Source organism: Cervus canadensis, chromosome 5 (assembly GCF_019320065.1).
Source record: "Cervus canadensis isolate Bull #8, Minnesota chromosome 5, ASM1932006v1, whole genome shotgun sequence".
NCBI lineage: Eukaryota > Metazoa > Chordata > Mammalia > Artiodactyla > Cervidae > Cervus > Cervus canadensis.
The window spans coordinates 11,937,657-11,953,952 of record NC_057390.1 but is presented as its reverse complement, the minus strand read 5'-3'; the positions used below and the strand labels follow the sequence as shown (position 1 = coordinate 11,953,952).

At 40.7% G+C, this 16,296-nt stretch overlaps 1 protein-coding gene and 1 non-coding gene across 3 annotated transcripts in view; one reads left to right on the top strand and one right to left on the bottom strand.

Moving 5' to 3' along the window:
- EXOC6B (exocyst complex component 6B) overlaps positions 1-16,296 on the bottom strand; it is a 661,839-nt gene that overhangs the window by 5,573 nt on the left and 639,970 nt on the right. For both annotated transcript variants that reach the window (XM_043468197.1, XM_043468198.1), the window contains exon 21: positions 2,590-2,702. In XM_043468197.1, the coding sequence (XP_043324132.1) occupies positions 2,590-2,702 (113 nt within the window). The remainder of the gene's footprint in view (positions 1-2,589; positions 2,703-16,296) is intronic.
- Positions 21-146, top strand: LOC122442800. The gene has a single exon (XR_006269785.1). It is a non-coding gene; the product is annotated as a U6atac minor spliceosomal RNA (small nuclear RNA).

The window sequence follows — 16,296 nt, the reverse complement described above, 5'->3', positions numbered from 1 at the left end:
TGCTAAGAAGTGTCAGGTTGGTGTTTTATGAAAGGAGAGAAGGTTAGCACTCCCCTTGACAAGGATGGAAGAGGCTCTCGGGCCTGACAACACACATACAGTTAAGGCATTGCCACCTACTTCGTGGCATCTAACCACTGTTTTTTTAATGAGATGGATAAAACTGGAGCCCATTATACAGAGTGAAATAAGCCAGAAAGATAAACACCAATACAGTATACTAACGCATATATATGGAATTTAAAAAGATGGTAACGATAACCTATATGCAAAACAGAAAAAGAGACACAGATGTACAGAACAGACTTTTAGACTCTGTGGGAGAAGGCGAGGGTGGGATGTTCTGAGAGAACAGCATTGAAACAAGTATTATCAAGGGTGAAACAGACCACCAGCCCAGGTTGGATGCATGAGACAAGTGCTCAGGGCTGGTGCACTGGGAAGACCCAGAGGGATGGGATGGAGAGGGAGGCGGGAGGGGGGATCGGGATGGGGAACACATGTAAATCCATGGCTGATTCATGTCAATGTATGGCAAAAACCACTACAATATTATAAAGTAATTAGCCTCCAACTAATAAAAATAAATGGGGAAAAAAAAAAGAAGTGTCAGGTTGGAAAGGAGAGAGTATGGAGCTCTGGAGGTAGAGCTGGCTGTGGGAAAGCAGGAGAGGGTCAAGTTGAGAGACTGATTCCTGTGAGGCTGGGAAATGTGGATTTCAGTGATCTGGGTGGCCTCTGGCCCGACTGTGTTTGGAAGGGAGCTTTTAAATCCTGCTGATCACCTGGGGTTAAGTACATGGCATTATCACTGGCTAGGCCTCAAGAATGCTATTGAGAGGCTGATTATTTTTGCCTGTTGTTGAGCCACAGGAAGTAGATAAGCCAGTACTTGGTGGATCTAGAGATTCTCAGGAACAGAGTAAGAACTGTTGAGAGAGGCACCTGGCCGAAGGGAATCCCAGAGCCCATCTGGGCACATAATGAACAGGACTCCCGAGCAGCAACGCAGAAGCCAGAGGGTGCTGAGAACGTGGGTGAGGCCTTGCCTCTAAGAAAGAGTCTTCTATGGGACATCTTGAAGCCCGGGCCTCACCACTGGGAGGGCGGGAAGACTGCTGAGGAAGCTCCCTTGTGTCAGGGCTGGATTTCAGGCCCTGGACTAGCAAGCGTTGAGTGTGCCAGGAAGGTGGGTGGGAGCAACCTTTTACCTGGCACTGATGGGGGAAAATCCCTGTCACCACTCCCAGCCCCAAAGGAACTGGTAAGCCAAGGGTCACTTGAAGGACCAAGGAGAGAGGAGGCAGCCAGCCAGCTGGCACCAGGCTGGTTTAGCAGATTAGTATGTCAGGGTGGGGACAACTCACGGGGCAGGGATTTTAGTGTAGTCATTAGTGTCAATGAGGAAACCAGAAGGACTTGCCTCAAAGTAGTGGAAACGGCCCAAGTGAATAATATACTTACTCTCTAGATATCCTAGGGAAGAAGGTCATTGGGAGAGAGAATCATGGGAAACAGTTAAAATGGAAACATGAGTCTCTGTCTTGATCTGGAAAAAGTCAATTCTGGGCTCTTAGTGACTTGGCTCCAAACACACATCTCTGCCTCCTGCTCTACCTCCCCTCCTTCTCTCCCCCATGACAGCCTTTAGTAGGAAGGTACCCCTCAGCCTCTCCTTCTGCCTAAGGCTTCACTCTGGCCTCCTGGACTCTGATCCTTGCCTTCTTAGGATTTGAGACCTGCCTGACTGGCTATATATAAACACTACACTGTCTAGATGCAAGGCACTCTTCTAAGAAGCTTCTAAGAAGCTAAGAGTTTTATCTAGTTTGATGACAAGGAAAAACTTCCTTTTTACATGGGTCTTTGTCTCTGGTCTGCCAGCTCTCAACTAGGTAAGCTAAAGCCAGGGCCAGGCTACAACGCAGTGCAGATGCCAGCATCTGGGTGACACATCGGTTAGGGAGATGTTCTGGAGCTGGCTAACTCAATCTCAGCAGCAGCAGCTCTGCTTCAGAGATGCAACAGTCCTACGGCAATCACTTTTGCTGGCTACAGCGACTACTAAAGGCAAGAGTTAGACACTTCCAATGCAGCTTTCTTGGGCTACTCAGCATAAGAAAGCTCAATCTGACAGAGGCAAGGGTTGGTGGGGCAGCTGAAATAATTTCAGGAGCTTCTTTGCCAGGAACCACAGAAGCCATCTGTTCTGTGGGGATGCTCTCCATCCATCATCACACCCCAGAATACTGGGGCTGGCTCACTGTTCACCAGGCTGATCTGAGCCCCAAGCTAAGGCATCTTCCTTTCTCCTCCTGTCATCTCTAGGTAAGCTCTGAGGTAATGTCACAGTTCCCCTGACCCACACTTTCCTTAGCTTGCTGGGGCTCAGGGATTAGGAGGCTCCAAAAGGAAGACTGAACTGCCAAATCCAGTGATGGAAACTGCTGACAGCACCTGTGGCGGCTTTAAGAGTGGAGCCTCTCTGCCATCTTTTCAAGGTAGTGGCAAAGAGACAATTATCCTCTGTACCAATCCCCCCTCCCCACGGCCCCACCCCTCAGAACAGACCACAGGGTGGGCACTCACTTCTCAAGCAGGGTCAGAGCTGTCACAGGGTTCACCCGTAGGTACTTGCAGGTGGGCTGACCGTAGTCCGCAAGGTAGGTTGACCAATCCCACTGGATGAAGAGATCCAAAAGCTGTAAAATATCCAAACCCCCACTCCAGTAATTAATCAGACAGATAAGACAAATCAGGATTTCAAAAACTCCTAGCACCCTTCACTACCCACTAGATTTGAAAAATAAAATTAAAATTGTAATACGAGAAAGAGTATGATTCTTCCCTGATAGCTCAGATGGTAAAGAAACCACCTGCAGTGCAGGAGACCCGGGTTTGATCCCTGCGTTGGGAAGAGCATCTGGAGAAGGGAATGGTTACCCACTCCAGTGTTCTTGCCTGGAGAACTCCATGGACAGAGGAGCCCGATGGGCTATAGTCCATGGGATTGCAAAGAGTTGGACATGACTGAGCGACTAACACACACACAAGAGAAAGAATGGCTATAGTAACAAAACTAAGAAAATAAACAGGTAATTACTGCAAGGTAGAGTCATCTCTGCCAGAAGCACTGCATTGCTGATGCTGGCTCTGAGAGCTCTCAGAGGCAGGCCTGGAAAGAAACTGGCACTGGACTGAATCAAAACACCAGGCTATCATAATAATCACCTATTCACTTAATAAATACTTACAAAATGTCTTCCATGTGCCAAGCACCATTCTAGGAGCTCAGAATTCAGCCATGAACAAATAAAGGTGGGTGTGTCCAGTGCCCCATATGCAACTATATGAGCTTTCAGGTTGAAAGGTCTGGGTTCAAGTATGAATTTCATGACTTGCTGTGTTGACTTTGCTAAGTTACTCAGTGGATACAGACACATGCCAAAAACGAACAGGATATGCAGACAGCACAGAAACACACTGAACCAAGACATAAATGGACCTTATAATATTTACATGAAGGCAATATACAACACCTGTGAGGACACTGATTGAACAGACAGAAATCTGCTAACTAAATACATTTTGTCAAAGGCTCTGCTTATCAGCCAGCTTTAGCCTCAGGTATCTGTCTAACAAATATTTAAAACTCATAACTAAATAAAGCTAAAAAAGAAAAAAATCAGTGTCTTTCAAAGGTGGGGTAGGGGTGATGAAAGGGAAGCTGTTAGCTCCCCTGTATAAACTTTTAGGGGATGTGCCCCAGACTCACATCATTACATAGAAGAAGGGCCTTCAAGCAGTCTTTCTAGCAATGAGATACATATAAGTACTTCTGGACTCAGGGCATTTCCCTACTTCTTTTCCAAGAGATAACAGTTGAAGAAGATAGGTAGATGACAATCTCTCTGTGCAGAACTAATGCAGAGAAGCCAAGAGTTAAATTCAACGCCAGAGTCTGGGCTCTTAGGCGTACCTTCCTCCTCTGTCTTCCTCACTGGGGAGCTGGGCAAACAGGCAGTGTGGGCCTTGCTCTGTTGGCCGTCTCCTCTGCTATCCATTCTCTTAGAATAGATGTTAAGAACTTCCTCAGGATGGAAATTGGCTGAAGTCCCAAAACTAAAACAGAGAAAAGCCCCTACACCCTCAGCCAACAAAGGGATACTAAATATGAGAGGAGACGGGGAGAGAGACAGACATGTTGGTTGGCCTGGGTCAGCAAGGCCCCAACGGCCCTCTCAGGCCTCTTTTAGGTCATGCTTATTTTAGTTGGCAAGTAAAAGGGCTTCTACCACTTCCTTTCACTGCCCCAAGGCCTCACAGAGCTCTCTTTTAGAAGAAAAATTTCCCTGACTTCCTATCCTAATCTTGGTATTTCCAGCCTAAAGACCCCTCGAGACAGTTCCTCCTAGGGAACGTGATAGGCACTTGGAGTGTCCCTCGTTTTAAAAGTCTTCTACAAGTAAGATTGTGCTTTTCCCTCAAACACCAAGGAAAGAAACTATGGAAAAAAATAGCATTTCCTTAATTAGTTTTTTTTATCTTAGAAAATTAAACAAAAAATGTTGGGAGCTTTTTGCTGTTTGCATGCTAGGGTCCTAACAAAAGAAACATGAAAGAATAACAAATAAGTTTAATTGGAAAAATTTGAAAACCTGATTTCTTAAAGCTATTTTAGGTATTATTTCTCAGATGTGGACATATATCTATATCTATATATATATACATTTAATAAAACTGATTTCATTTTGTTCTCTACTAACAGAATCTTAATTTCAGTGATGGAATTGATGGTATCAGCATTTTCTGATTTACTGCAAAGAACACCATGTCTTTCTGGATGGTGAAACCTGGGTAAATCACCAATAGGGTGTGGAGGGCAGTTCATAACTTAGTTCCAAGGTTTCCTATTTTTAAATTCTTGCCAAAGTCTCTCAATGCCAGTACTGAGCCTACAACCTCTGGGATGACAAGCTAGCTAGTTTATCCCACGCTTGGCCTGGAAGCCAAACAACTCTACTAAGCTCAACCAGCATGAGCCTACAGCTCACACTCTGGGTCTATGCTGCTTTCCACAGTCCTTTTCAGTGGCCTGAACCTAGATCTGGTGGTCTCCTCTGAGACAGATGGACATAAACTAGAGTCTGGGTAAGACTTAGCTAAGTCAACCTGCTCTGGGGTACAGCTCTACTGGATTCCTTAGATCAGAGTTAGAACAGAAGAACAAGAAAACCAGTAGGCCTCTTTATCATGGCACTTTGATCTCCAGACTATGATATTCCGAGGTGAATTAGGCCTCTCAGCCTAGTTCACTGCATGCAATTGCCTTGTAAGATCTCAATAAAGTCTCTCCCGAGGATGAACATTCTGTCATCAGTGAACGTGTGTCATCATGATCACATTTTAATTTTTTATTTCTAAAAGTTTTCATTTTGGAAATAATTTCAATTTATCAGAAAGTTCTAAGAATAGGCATAGTATAAGGAGCACTATATACCCTCCTCCCAGATCCATGCATCATCAATATTTTACCCATCATGCTCCATCATTTGTGTTCTTTCTTTTTTTGCACATATACAGTATTTCTTCTTGGAGTCTCTTGAGAGTAATTACACATATCATGGCCCTTTATCCCCAAATATGTCAACATTCCTAAGAATTGGGGCTATTCTCAAACATAATCACAGTATGGCTTTTAACTCTAATAAATTTAATTTTGATACAGTTCATACTCTAATTTTATAAATTGACCCAATAATGTCCTGTATAGCTTCTTTGTTTGTTCAGGATCAGGTATTACATTTAGCTAGCTCTTGAGTCTCCTTTAATCTGGACTATTTCCACAGCCTTTCTTATATGATATTGACATTTTTGAATAATATCAACTCTTCAAAAGTTCCCTGCCTCCTTTTTCATCCTAAGTTTTGACTTTCCTAATGCTTTCTCATCATAAGATATAAGATATGCGTATCTGGCCAGAATCCTACATGTGATGCTGTGTCGTCCTCAGGGCATCACATCTGGATGTGCACAATGTTCATGCATCTCTCAACGGCGACATTAATTTTGTTCACCCAGTCAAGATAAGCTGTTGTCTAATTTCTCCACTGTCCAGATATTATTTTTTCTTTTGTAACTAGGAAGCAATTTAGGAGATCATGTGAACATACTGTTCCTGATTAAAATTTTCTATTAGATTTAGCATCTATTGAAGATGCTTCTCCAATTTAGTCTTCACTAGGATGGTTTCAAACTGATTCCATCCTTCCCTCCAAGTTTATCAGCTGTCACTCAGCATTTGACCATAAGCAAGTGCTCACTTCTGCTCCACTATTAATTCATCTATTTTATTACTGGTATGGATTCATGGGTTTCCACTGTTTAATTAGTTTATATTCATTACTATACCTAATTACTTTGGTGCTCAAGTTGTCCCAGATTTAGCAGTGGGAGATCCTTCAAGCTAGAGCCTGTGCCCTTGTGGCACGTCCCCATGATTTTTTTCAGGACTTCCTTACTTTCTGGCATATTAAGGTGGTGCAGGTTCATCTTGTATCTACCATGCTCAGTTCTGAAATCAGCCCTGTTTCTTTTAGTGGGAATGTTATTAGAGATCAAGATTTGGGTGCTAGGAGAGCTCATTGCTACTACGGGACAATCTATGGGGTATCAAGCCCTCTCAGGAGACACAGCTAGGAAATATATACATATAAATATATCCACACATACACATACATATGTGTGTACATATGTACACATGCACACATATTTTATATATCATGAGTTTATACCAATAGCTCCAATTCTAATCATTCTCAGAGAGTTCTTTCTTGCCTTCCTCTATGTCACATGTCCACAGTTAGAATTATCAACAACATCATCTCATCTACTAATTTGCTCAATAATACATCTAAAATCGGTTCAGAATTGTTTGTATAAGCCACTGCAAAATAAACCTACTAAAAAATAAGGTCAAGATTTGTTTGAAGTTCTCCCTCCAACCTAACACTGAGTGGGTAAAATCAAAACCTATGTTCATAAGCCACTTGGATTAGTCTTTTTTAAAATTCTCCCTTCAGTTTGGTTATGGTATTCATCTAAATAAAACCGGGTTCATTTGTTTCCATTTAGGCTCCTCCCTCCCATCCTTTGTAATTTATTTTTTTACACATGTAGGACACTAACATGCTTCCAAAAGTCAAACTATACAAAAATGTTAACTCAGAAAAAGTGTCAGTCTTTCCTTCTTGTATCCCTTTTACCCCAATTTCTACCATGCCTTATAGGTGCCCAACTCCATTGTTTGTGAATTTGCCCTTACTATGTTTCTATTTGTAAAGATAAACAGATACACATTTTATTCCTTATTTCCTCTTCTTTCTTTCACAGAAACTAGAATACTATGTATGCACCTTAAGATATTTTATTTCTTCACATTTACAAGCAGGAAGGGGTTGGAGAAGAAAAAGGAGAAGTGTCAAAGGCAGGAGACTGGTTTCAATTCAAATTGTAATTTTTACCATATTCTCATGCTGCAAGTGTAATTATTAATTTAACATTTTTGCATTGATTCACATTTTGGTATTAAAAAATTTAAAAGAACACTTTACACCACTATCATAAATGGGAAACCATTCTAACTTGTCATAAATAGAAGATAACTTAAACATCAGTGCAACAATGAGATATTCACTTTATCATCACAAAGACTACAAAGGGATAGCTTTCTTATAACAATGATTTCATGTTTAATGTGCATCTTGGTACTATCTAAACGTGTACTCAGTTTAGATATGCAAAGTACATTATGCAAAATGTGGGGGTGGATGAATTACAAACTGGAATCAAGATTACTGGGAGAAATAACAACCTCAGACATGCAGATGATACCACTCTAATGGCAGAAAGAAAGGAGGAACTAAAGAGCTTCTTAATGAGGGTGAAGGAGGAGAGTGAAAAAATTCGCTTAAAAGTCAACATTCAAAAAAAGAAGATCATGGCATCAGGTCCCATCACTTTATGGCAAATAGATGGGGGAAAAGTGGAAACAGTGACAGACTTTATTCTCTTGGACGCCAAAATCACTGTGGATGGTGACTGCAGCCATGAAATTAAAAGCCGCTTGCTCCTTGGAAGAAAGGCTATGACAACGCTAGACAGTGTATTAAAAAGTAGAGAAATCACTTTGCCAACAAAGGTCCCTCTAGTCAAAGCTATGGTTTTTTCAATAGTCATGTATGGATGAAAGAGTTGGACCATAAAGAAGATAGAGCATCAAAGAATTGATGCTTTCACATTGTGGTGCTGGAAAGGACTCTTGAGAGTCCCTTGGACTGCAAGGAGATCAAACCAGTCTATCGTAAAGGAAATCAACCCTGAATAATCATTGGAAGGACTGAGGCTGAAGCTCCAATACTTTGGCCACCTGATGCAAAGAGCCGACTCACTAGAAAGACCCTGATGCTGGGAAAGATTGAGGGCAGAAGGAAAAGGGGGATACTGAAAATAAGATGGTTGGGTAGCATCACGACTCAACGGACATGAGTTTGGGCAAACTCTGGGAGATAGTGAAGGATAGGGAAGTCTGGCATGCTGCAGTTTATGGGGTTGCAAAGAGTCAAACATGACTGAGCAACTGAAGCAACAACTCAAGAGACATTTCAGATGGCCTTCTGTAACTCCACTATTCCACCCAACCTGTGACAGTGAAAGTTGCTCACTCGTGTCAGACTCTTTGTGACCCCATGGACTATACAGTCCATGGAATTCTCTAACTGTTTCTTTCTCCAGGGGACCTTCCCAACCCAGGGATCAAATCCAGGTCTCCCACATTGCAGGCAGATTATTTACCAGCTGAGCCACCAGGGAAGCCCAAGAATACTGGAGTGGGTAGCCTATCCCTTCTCCAGGGGATCTTCCTGACCCAGGAATCGAACCAGGGTCTCCTGCATTGCAGGTGGATTCCTTACCAACTGAGCTATGAGGGAAGCCCTCCATCCACCCTCTGTTTTGGTATTAGTTTGTGGCTTTAGCCAAGAGTTGAGTGATGACTGTGTGCCTGGACCAGTGTTAAGTGGTGTATGGGCACAAAGAAGCACCTGTAACAGATGTTTTCAGCAAGAATTAGTCTCATTATGAGAGAAGATCAGAGCACACATGGGCCCTGTGTCCTGCAATGGTCAGGAGGGTCCACAGCCAAAGGTCTGGTTTGGTTGGTAAGACCTGGGAGGCTAGATGGGCTGGGGCAACATGCTAACACAACCACGGGAATAGTTCACTTCTCTCATCCCCAGGAACCCTCATTAGAGAGTGGGTTACCATGTAATTGACTTCTGATGAATTCTTACTTCTGTGTCAGAACATTGTTAAAATTCCTGATTTTCCATGTGATGACTTCTCACTGAATTTACAGAATCATGTTGTGGGCCTGCACCATGTTCATTCTATTTATATTTCTTAAGAGTTGCATAAAAATTATAACCTTCTTAAGTTTAAAAAGTTCAAGTGAGTGGCTTCTTCTAATATTTACTATTAGGATTTGAAACATAAATAATAAAGGATATTTGCTTGTCTCAGATCGTCTTAATGAAGACATAAACCACTGAATTCAGCAAATGTTTTTAGAAGCATCTAGTATGTGGAAGGACAGGGACTGGCTTTTCAAGTGATGTTAAAATATATGGTTTCCCCCCACAAAGGAGAATAAAAGAAAAACACAAATAACCATAATCCAAGCCAAATGATTTAAATGCTATTAAGTATTCCTCTTCTTTTTGAACTATCACGTGAACATTTTACAAGGTTTTTCACTTACAACAAAATTTAAACAGCATATATAAACTGTGGTTCAGAACGCACGCACACACACACATATGCATTGGGTTTAAATTTATTTTGATTACCAGACAGTGTTTGAGGTGATGAGAATCACATCAGCAAAAACAAATGTGTTATGATTGTATCTCTGTCACTGAGTCAGATATGGAAATTTGCCTGCATTTTATTACCATCAGTCACAGACTTTGTTTTTTTAAAAATTTTATTTTGAAATAATTTTAGACTTACATACAAGTTGCAAAAATAGTTTAGACAATTCCTCTAATGCCCAGTTTTACCCAGCTTCTCTAATGTCCACGTATTATGTTACAATGATAAGAACCAAGAAATCAACATTGGTACAATACTATTAAACTATTTCATTCTATTTTCACCAGATTTTCCACTAATGTCCTTTTTCTGATCCAATTCAGTATCCCACTGCATTTAATCATGTCTTCTACAACTCTTCCAGTATATTTTCTCATTTTTATCTTTGAAGACCTTGACACTTATAAATTACTCTTAGTTATTTATTTTGCAGAAGGTCCCTTAATTTGAGTCTGCCCAATATTTGCTTATGGTTAGACTGAGGCAGTAGTTCTCAATGAGGGGAGATCTTGCCTCACATGGGACACCTGGAAATATGTCTAGAGACATTTTTGGTTGTAACAAGGCTGGTGGTGGTAGTGGAGGTGATGTTTCTGGCACTGAGTGAGCCAGGAATGCTGGTAAACATCCTACAGTGCTCAGGACAGCCCCTACAGCAAAGAATTACCAATCCCAAATGGCAGTAGTGTCAAGGTTAACAAACTTTGGATTGAGGTTATGCATCTTTGTTTTGCAAAAGCACTATAGAAGTGAAACTGTCCCTTTCTTAGTGCATCATATCAGGTGTACATGATATTTCACTATTGGTGATATTAACCAATAATGATCACTTAGCTTAGGTGGTTAAGTTTCTCTATTGCAAAATTATTATTTTTACCTTTGTAATTAATATTTTTTTGTGGGAGATATACTTTGATACTAAGAAAATATCCTGTTTCTCCTCAAACTTTTGTCCACTAACGTTAACATCCACTGGTAGATCTTGTCTATAACAACATTTATGATAAATTAATAATGCTAATATATATATATATATATATAGGCTATTAAATGAAATCCTCCTATGAGGAAAAGTGTTGTCCCTTCTTCTCCATTTATTTGTCCATTTATTTATATCAGTATGACCTCACAGGTATTTATTTTGCAGATTATAATCTAATACAATCATTATTCATACTGTTGTTCAAACTGTTCCAGCTTTGGTCATCAGGGATGCCCGCAGACTGGCTCTCCTGTGTATTTTCCATCTGTCTATCCTTTCTTGAACAATTCCTTACTTGCTGGTGCTATAAGATGTGCCAAGCTCATCTTGCACATTCCCTGTCCCTGCTTTGGAACCAGTCACTTCTCCGGAGCTCCGGTTCCTTGTACTGGAGAATAGTTTTTAGAAACCAAGATCTGGGCCCTTAGCATGCTCATTCCTATTGTGGTGTTATTATTTCTAAGCTCTGTCAATGGACAGGGCTAGGAAACATATGTACATTTATTAACATATCTATATTTACTTCTGTATCTCTTTGTGAATATATTTTAAAATCATGAGTTCATATTTTATGTCAGTTCATATTCCAGGCCAACACCACAAGATTCAGTCTACCTTTCCTTCTTTCCTTATTTATCACTTCTTTCTCTGACAATGAGAAACCTGGCTCTCATTGTATTTTACTTACTGGTTTCATCCTGGTACAGTCTAAAGTAGTTTCAGAACTGCTAATCCACACCCATGTGAGAAAAGCAAGTTTACTAACTGTAGTTCAGTACTTTATACAGTTCTTTAAGTCGTGTCTGACTCTTTGTGACCCCATGAACTGCAGCACGCCGGGCTTCTCTGTCCATCACCATCTCCCTGAATTTGCTCAGACTCATGTCCATTGAGTCAGTAATGCCACTCAGCCATCTCAAAATTACTTAGGTTAGTTGTTTTCTTCCTCACTCCTTTCAGTATGATTATGCTATTCTCTCACAATTTAGTTAAGATTTATTTTTCACTGCTTGTGTTCCATTTTGGACCCCCTCACATTCTAATTGGTTTAAATAATTTATTTTGGTGAATGAATCAGAGTTCTATAAAAAGTATACTCAGAAGTATCATTCTTTCCTCATCCCAACTAAGCTGCTCTATTCTCTGCATTTCTTTCTACATCTTTTCTATTGACTCTTCACAGGTGACCAATATGGCTCCTGGTTTATCCTTCTTTTACTTCTTTTGTACAAATGAGAAGCTATGTGTACGTTTTCTTATATCCTCTTCCTTTTCACTGGAAGTGTAGCATGCTATAGATACTCTTCTGCACTTTTGCTTTTTTCACTTAATGGTACTCCTAGCACTCACACCAAAGGTGCTAATTCCTTATTAATCATATTCTTGATTTATTCATATTAGTACAGTTTTTATAAGCTATATAAGCCATTTTCAAGGATGGATCAAACATTATTTTGGGGGGCATTTTATCACTTAACTGGTGGAACAGGAGTATTGGATATTTTCAGAGCAGAACATACTGATAAATGTTACGGCTTCTTCAATCAAAAGCAAACTCAACCAATCATCAATGACGCTTTGACCTCTTAACACAGAGTTATTTGTTTATGGTATTTATCAGAAAAACTAGTGTAGTAGTTGTTGTGACATCTTATAAACTACAAAGGTTAATAAAAAAATATAAATTATGTGATTATTGGTTATTATACAAAACTGTGTACAGTAGGAAAGGATATGACACGGAAAGATATCAGGTTATACTAAACAAGCTATTAATTCTAGGAATAGCTTTTTTTTTTTCCCCTCTTCAATGAATTTTAGCTATATCACTTCTAACTAGGGCTTTGGCAATTCTAAAGCTGTCTCTAATACATTTTCATTGTTTCAGAACATGCTCATGGCTTTCTAGGACTCAAATTACAGTTCTGATTTCTTGGGGTGGTGGGGGGTGGGCAGAGTGGGGAGGACAAAGACTCAGAAAGGATGAGTAAATTGCTTAAAGTCACAAAGAAAATAAGTAGTAGACATGGCTTGATGGCTTCTACTCCCCAAGACGCGATAGCTGTCTAGTTTTAAAAATCTTCATTGATTCTGGGTAAAGCACTTGCCTAAGGCTAGGTCAAAGTTCTGAACAGACCTTCATTTTTTATGGCAGCTAGGAAAGACTAGCAAAATTCAAATGCGTCAAAGTGCTAACTAGTTCAAAGCCAGACAGTGAGTTAACGTGGACAGAGTGTAGATAGCATCATAATGGTAGAACAAATGCAAACTTCTAGGAAAGACCTTAGAAATGAGATATCAAGATAAGCATATTAACATACATACTTGTTCATGCTTATCAACATACATACTTCTCCAACAGAACATGCAGAAGTGATTCAAATGGATGAGCTGTTCATGGGTAAAGGAGAATTACAGCTTAATATTCAAGCAAATGGTCCCAAGGGTGCTCTTGTGTTCTCATAGTCAGAAAGGATTACCATCCCCCCCAAGCTCAGAAAGTAAAAATGAAAAGATTAGTGAAGAATGCCCTGCTTGTTCCCACTGCTGTTGTTTAGTGCCAAGTCGTGTCCACTCTTTGTGACCCCATGGACTGCAGCGCGCCAGGCTTCCCTGTCCTTCTATCTCCCAAAGTTTGCTCACTACTAGACTAGCATTAGTTTCTAAACCAGTTCATACCATGCTTACTTTTGGTGAGGAGAATTGTTCTATATATTCTCACCTTCACTGCTAATTCTTGAGATATGAGTCTCATCTCATGTTGACGGGGAGCTTCACAAGGATAGAGATCATGTTTCCTCCTTCTGACTACTCCACAACAGGGACTGGCATAAGGCTAGATTACCAGCAGGTAGTCAGTAAAAGCACGTTAAATAGAATTAAAATAGGTAAAACTGACACTTTATAGGAACAATATTGGTTAGATGATGGGATGGACTTAAAATTTATTTCTCAGAACAAACTTTCCAAATAGACTAAACCTAGGGTCCTTCTGACCAGCACTAGAAAGAAGGTTGTCTGGGCAAGAAGGAAACATCAACGGAGCAATAAGAGCTATGACAAATGAGTGGGAATGAAGGGGAAGATCCTGTGACTAGTGATGGGAATTCAGCAGATGTTTGGCTTCAACGAGTTAACTGGGCTGGCTTCCAGCAGGCAGCGTGGGGCCTACCTCACGTTAGGGAGAGCTTCCTCTTAAAGATTCCACGGGCAACAAAGGACCACAGGAGTGAAGGTACACACAGACAGACACAAAGACATACTGACCAGAGCCATTTCTCTTTTGCCTAGAAGCGATTTTCTTTACATGTTTTCTATTGAAAAGGCACACTGAGTCCTGTAGAGAATTGTGCTCCCAAAGTATGTCCTTGAAGTAAACTTGATACATGAAAATCTGAACTTGCACATTATATATACTCCAGAAGAAATCTTCATGTTAAACAGGTTAGATGACAAAATGATTTCAAATAATACATTCCTCTGGAACACTCAGCATATAGTCTAAATGACAAAATTATAAATATGCTACCTCTTCAGAACATGGCTACCACATAAAGTGCAGTCAGATGGTAAAGAATCTGACTGTAATGTGGGAAACCCAGGTTTGATCCCTGGGTCAGGAAGATCCCCTGGAGAAGGGAATGGCAACCCAGTCCAGTATTCTTGCCTGGAGAATCCCATAGACAGAGGAGTCTGGTGGGCTACAGTCTATAGGGTGGCAAAGAGACACAACTGAGCAACTAACACTTTCACTTTCATTTTTCAAACATATAGAACACTAAGTCAGGGTGTTTTTTTTTGGGGGGGGGGCACTTCTAGCCTTTGACAGGATGAAACCAATCGTATCACTACAAAGTACTTTTCATAAACATCAATGCCCAAGTGACTTTTAAGAGGCAGTTTAGCACAATAAAAGACCCTCAGGGTGGAGGTCCCCCAACTGACAGTGTGACCCCAGGTAAGTCACCAAATCTGTTTTTCTCATTTGGATACAGAAATACAAGAGCTCCTATCAATAGCTGAGGGCAGATGAAGAGAACAATTGTAGGAAGTCCACCAAAAAGCACAGACTTGACTAAGGACTCATTTGTGTTTTTTGCCCAAGGTTCCCCCAGCTCCTTGGGTTCCCCCAGTTCCCTTGTCCTTGGTGCTGGGCCCCTCTCACTCACAGACCATCTGTCTGCCTCCCATACTTCCTGACACAGAAATCTGGGCAAACACAGGAAAGGGAAAGCAGCAGTTACTTTAACAAACACAAACTGAGTACCAACAAAGTATCAGGTACTCCTCCAGGCACATGAAAGGATGAAGCAGACACTTCTACTTCTGAGAAATCAGTCTAGTAAATAACAGATACAGAGTGATGTGAGCACTATGAGATACACTCTAACAGGGTGCAAAGAAAGTTCAGAAGAAGGGCATCTAAGCCTGAGCCAGGTAGGTGGAGACTGCCTTAGTGAATAAGCAGGACCAACGAAGCAAATGATAAATGGCCTCATATGCTAATAAGCTAAGGAGATTGAATTTTAGCCTGGAGCCTTCTCTACTTGTTTTCATCAAAGCTGCTATCTGCTTTCTTCTAGATCATGGGATGGAAAACTACAGCCACCACTTGTTTTTGCAAATAAAGTTTTATTGGAACATAGCCATGCTCATTCCTCAACATATTGTCTATGTTTATATGCTGTAACAGCTGAGTTAAATAGTTGTGACAGAGACCATTACAGCCTAAAAACCGAAAATATTCATCACCTAGTCCTTTACAGAGAAAATTTGCCTCTAGATTCAGGCCAGGGAGGACAGAGTGGTCTGAAATTTTCTCAGGTGTAAAATACCTAATAGCCACCAAATTAAAAAAAAGAAGGAAAGAAAATGGCTTCAGGGAGACAATTTTGATTATAATGTGATGGCAAAAACTTCATTATCTTAACATCTGGCATAATTTTTTAAGGATAGAAAAATGTGTTTCTTGCTTTGTGAGATCCCCAAGGATGCCAAGACATGCAGTGGAGAAAGTGGACAGAATTTGTTGCTCTGGTTTCTGAGAGGCAGGGAGCTAATCTAAAGAGAGGAGACAACTAACATGTGTGAGAAGGGCTAAGAAGGGAATTCCTATTGTTATTGTTATTATGGCCCCAAACAACTTTGGAAATCTGGGATGGCTGATTAACTGACTTTTTCAAAGCTGTTTGCTGTGTACTGTATGATATAAATCGCCCCTAAAAATCCATACCCTCAATTCCAATCTTAAGACAATTCAGTAGATCTGTTCTTAATTGCTTGGGTGAATGACTTTTTTTTTTTAAAGGCTGAGTTTCACACCTAGAAAGCTGCATAGCTACACTGTGGAAAGGGGAACCCAGGAAACAAGAAGCCTGGAGGTA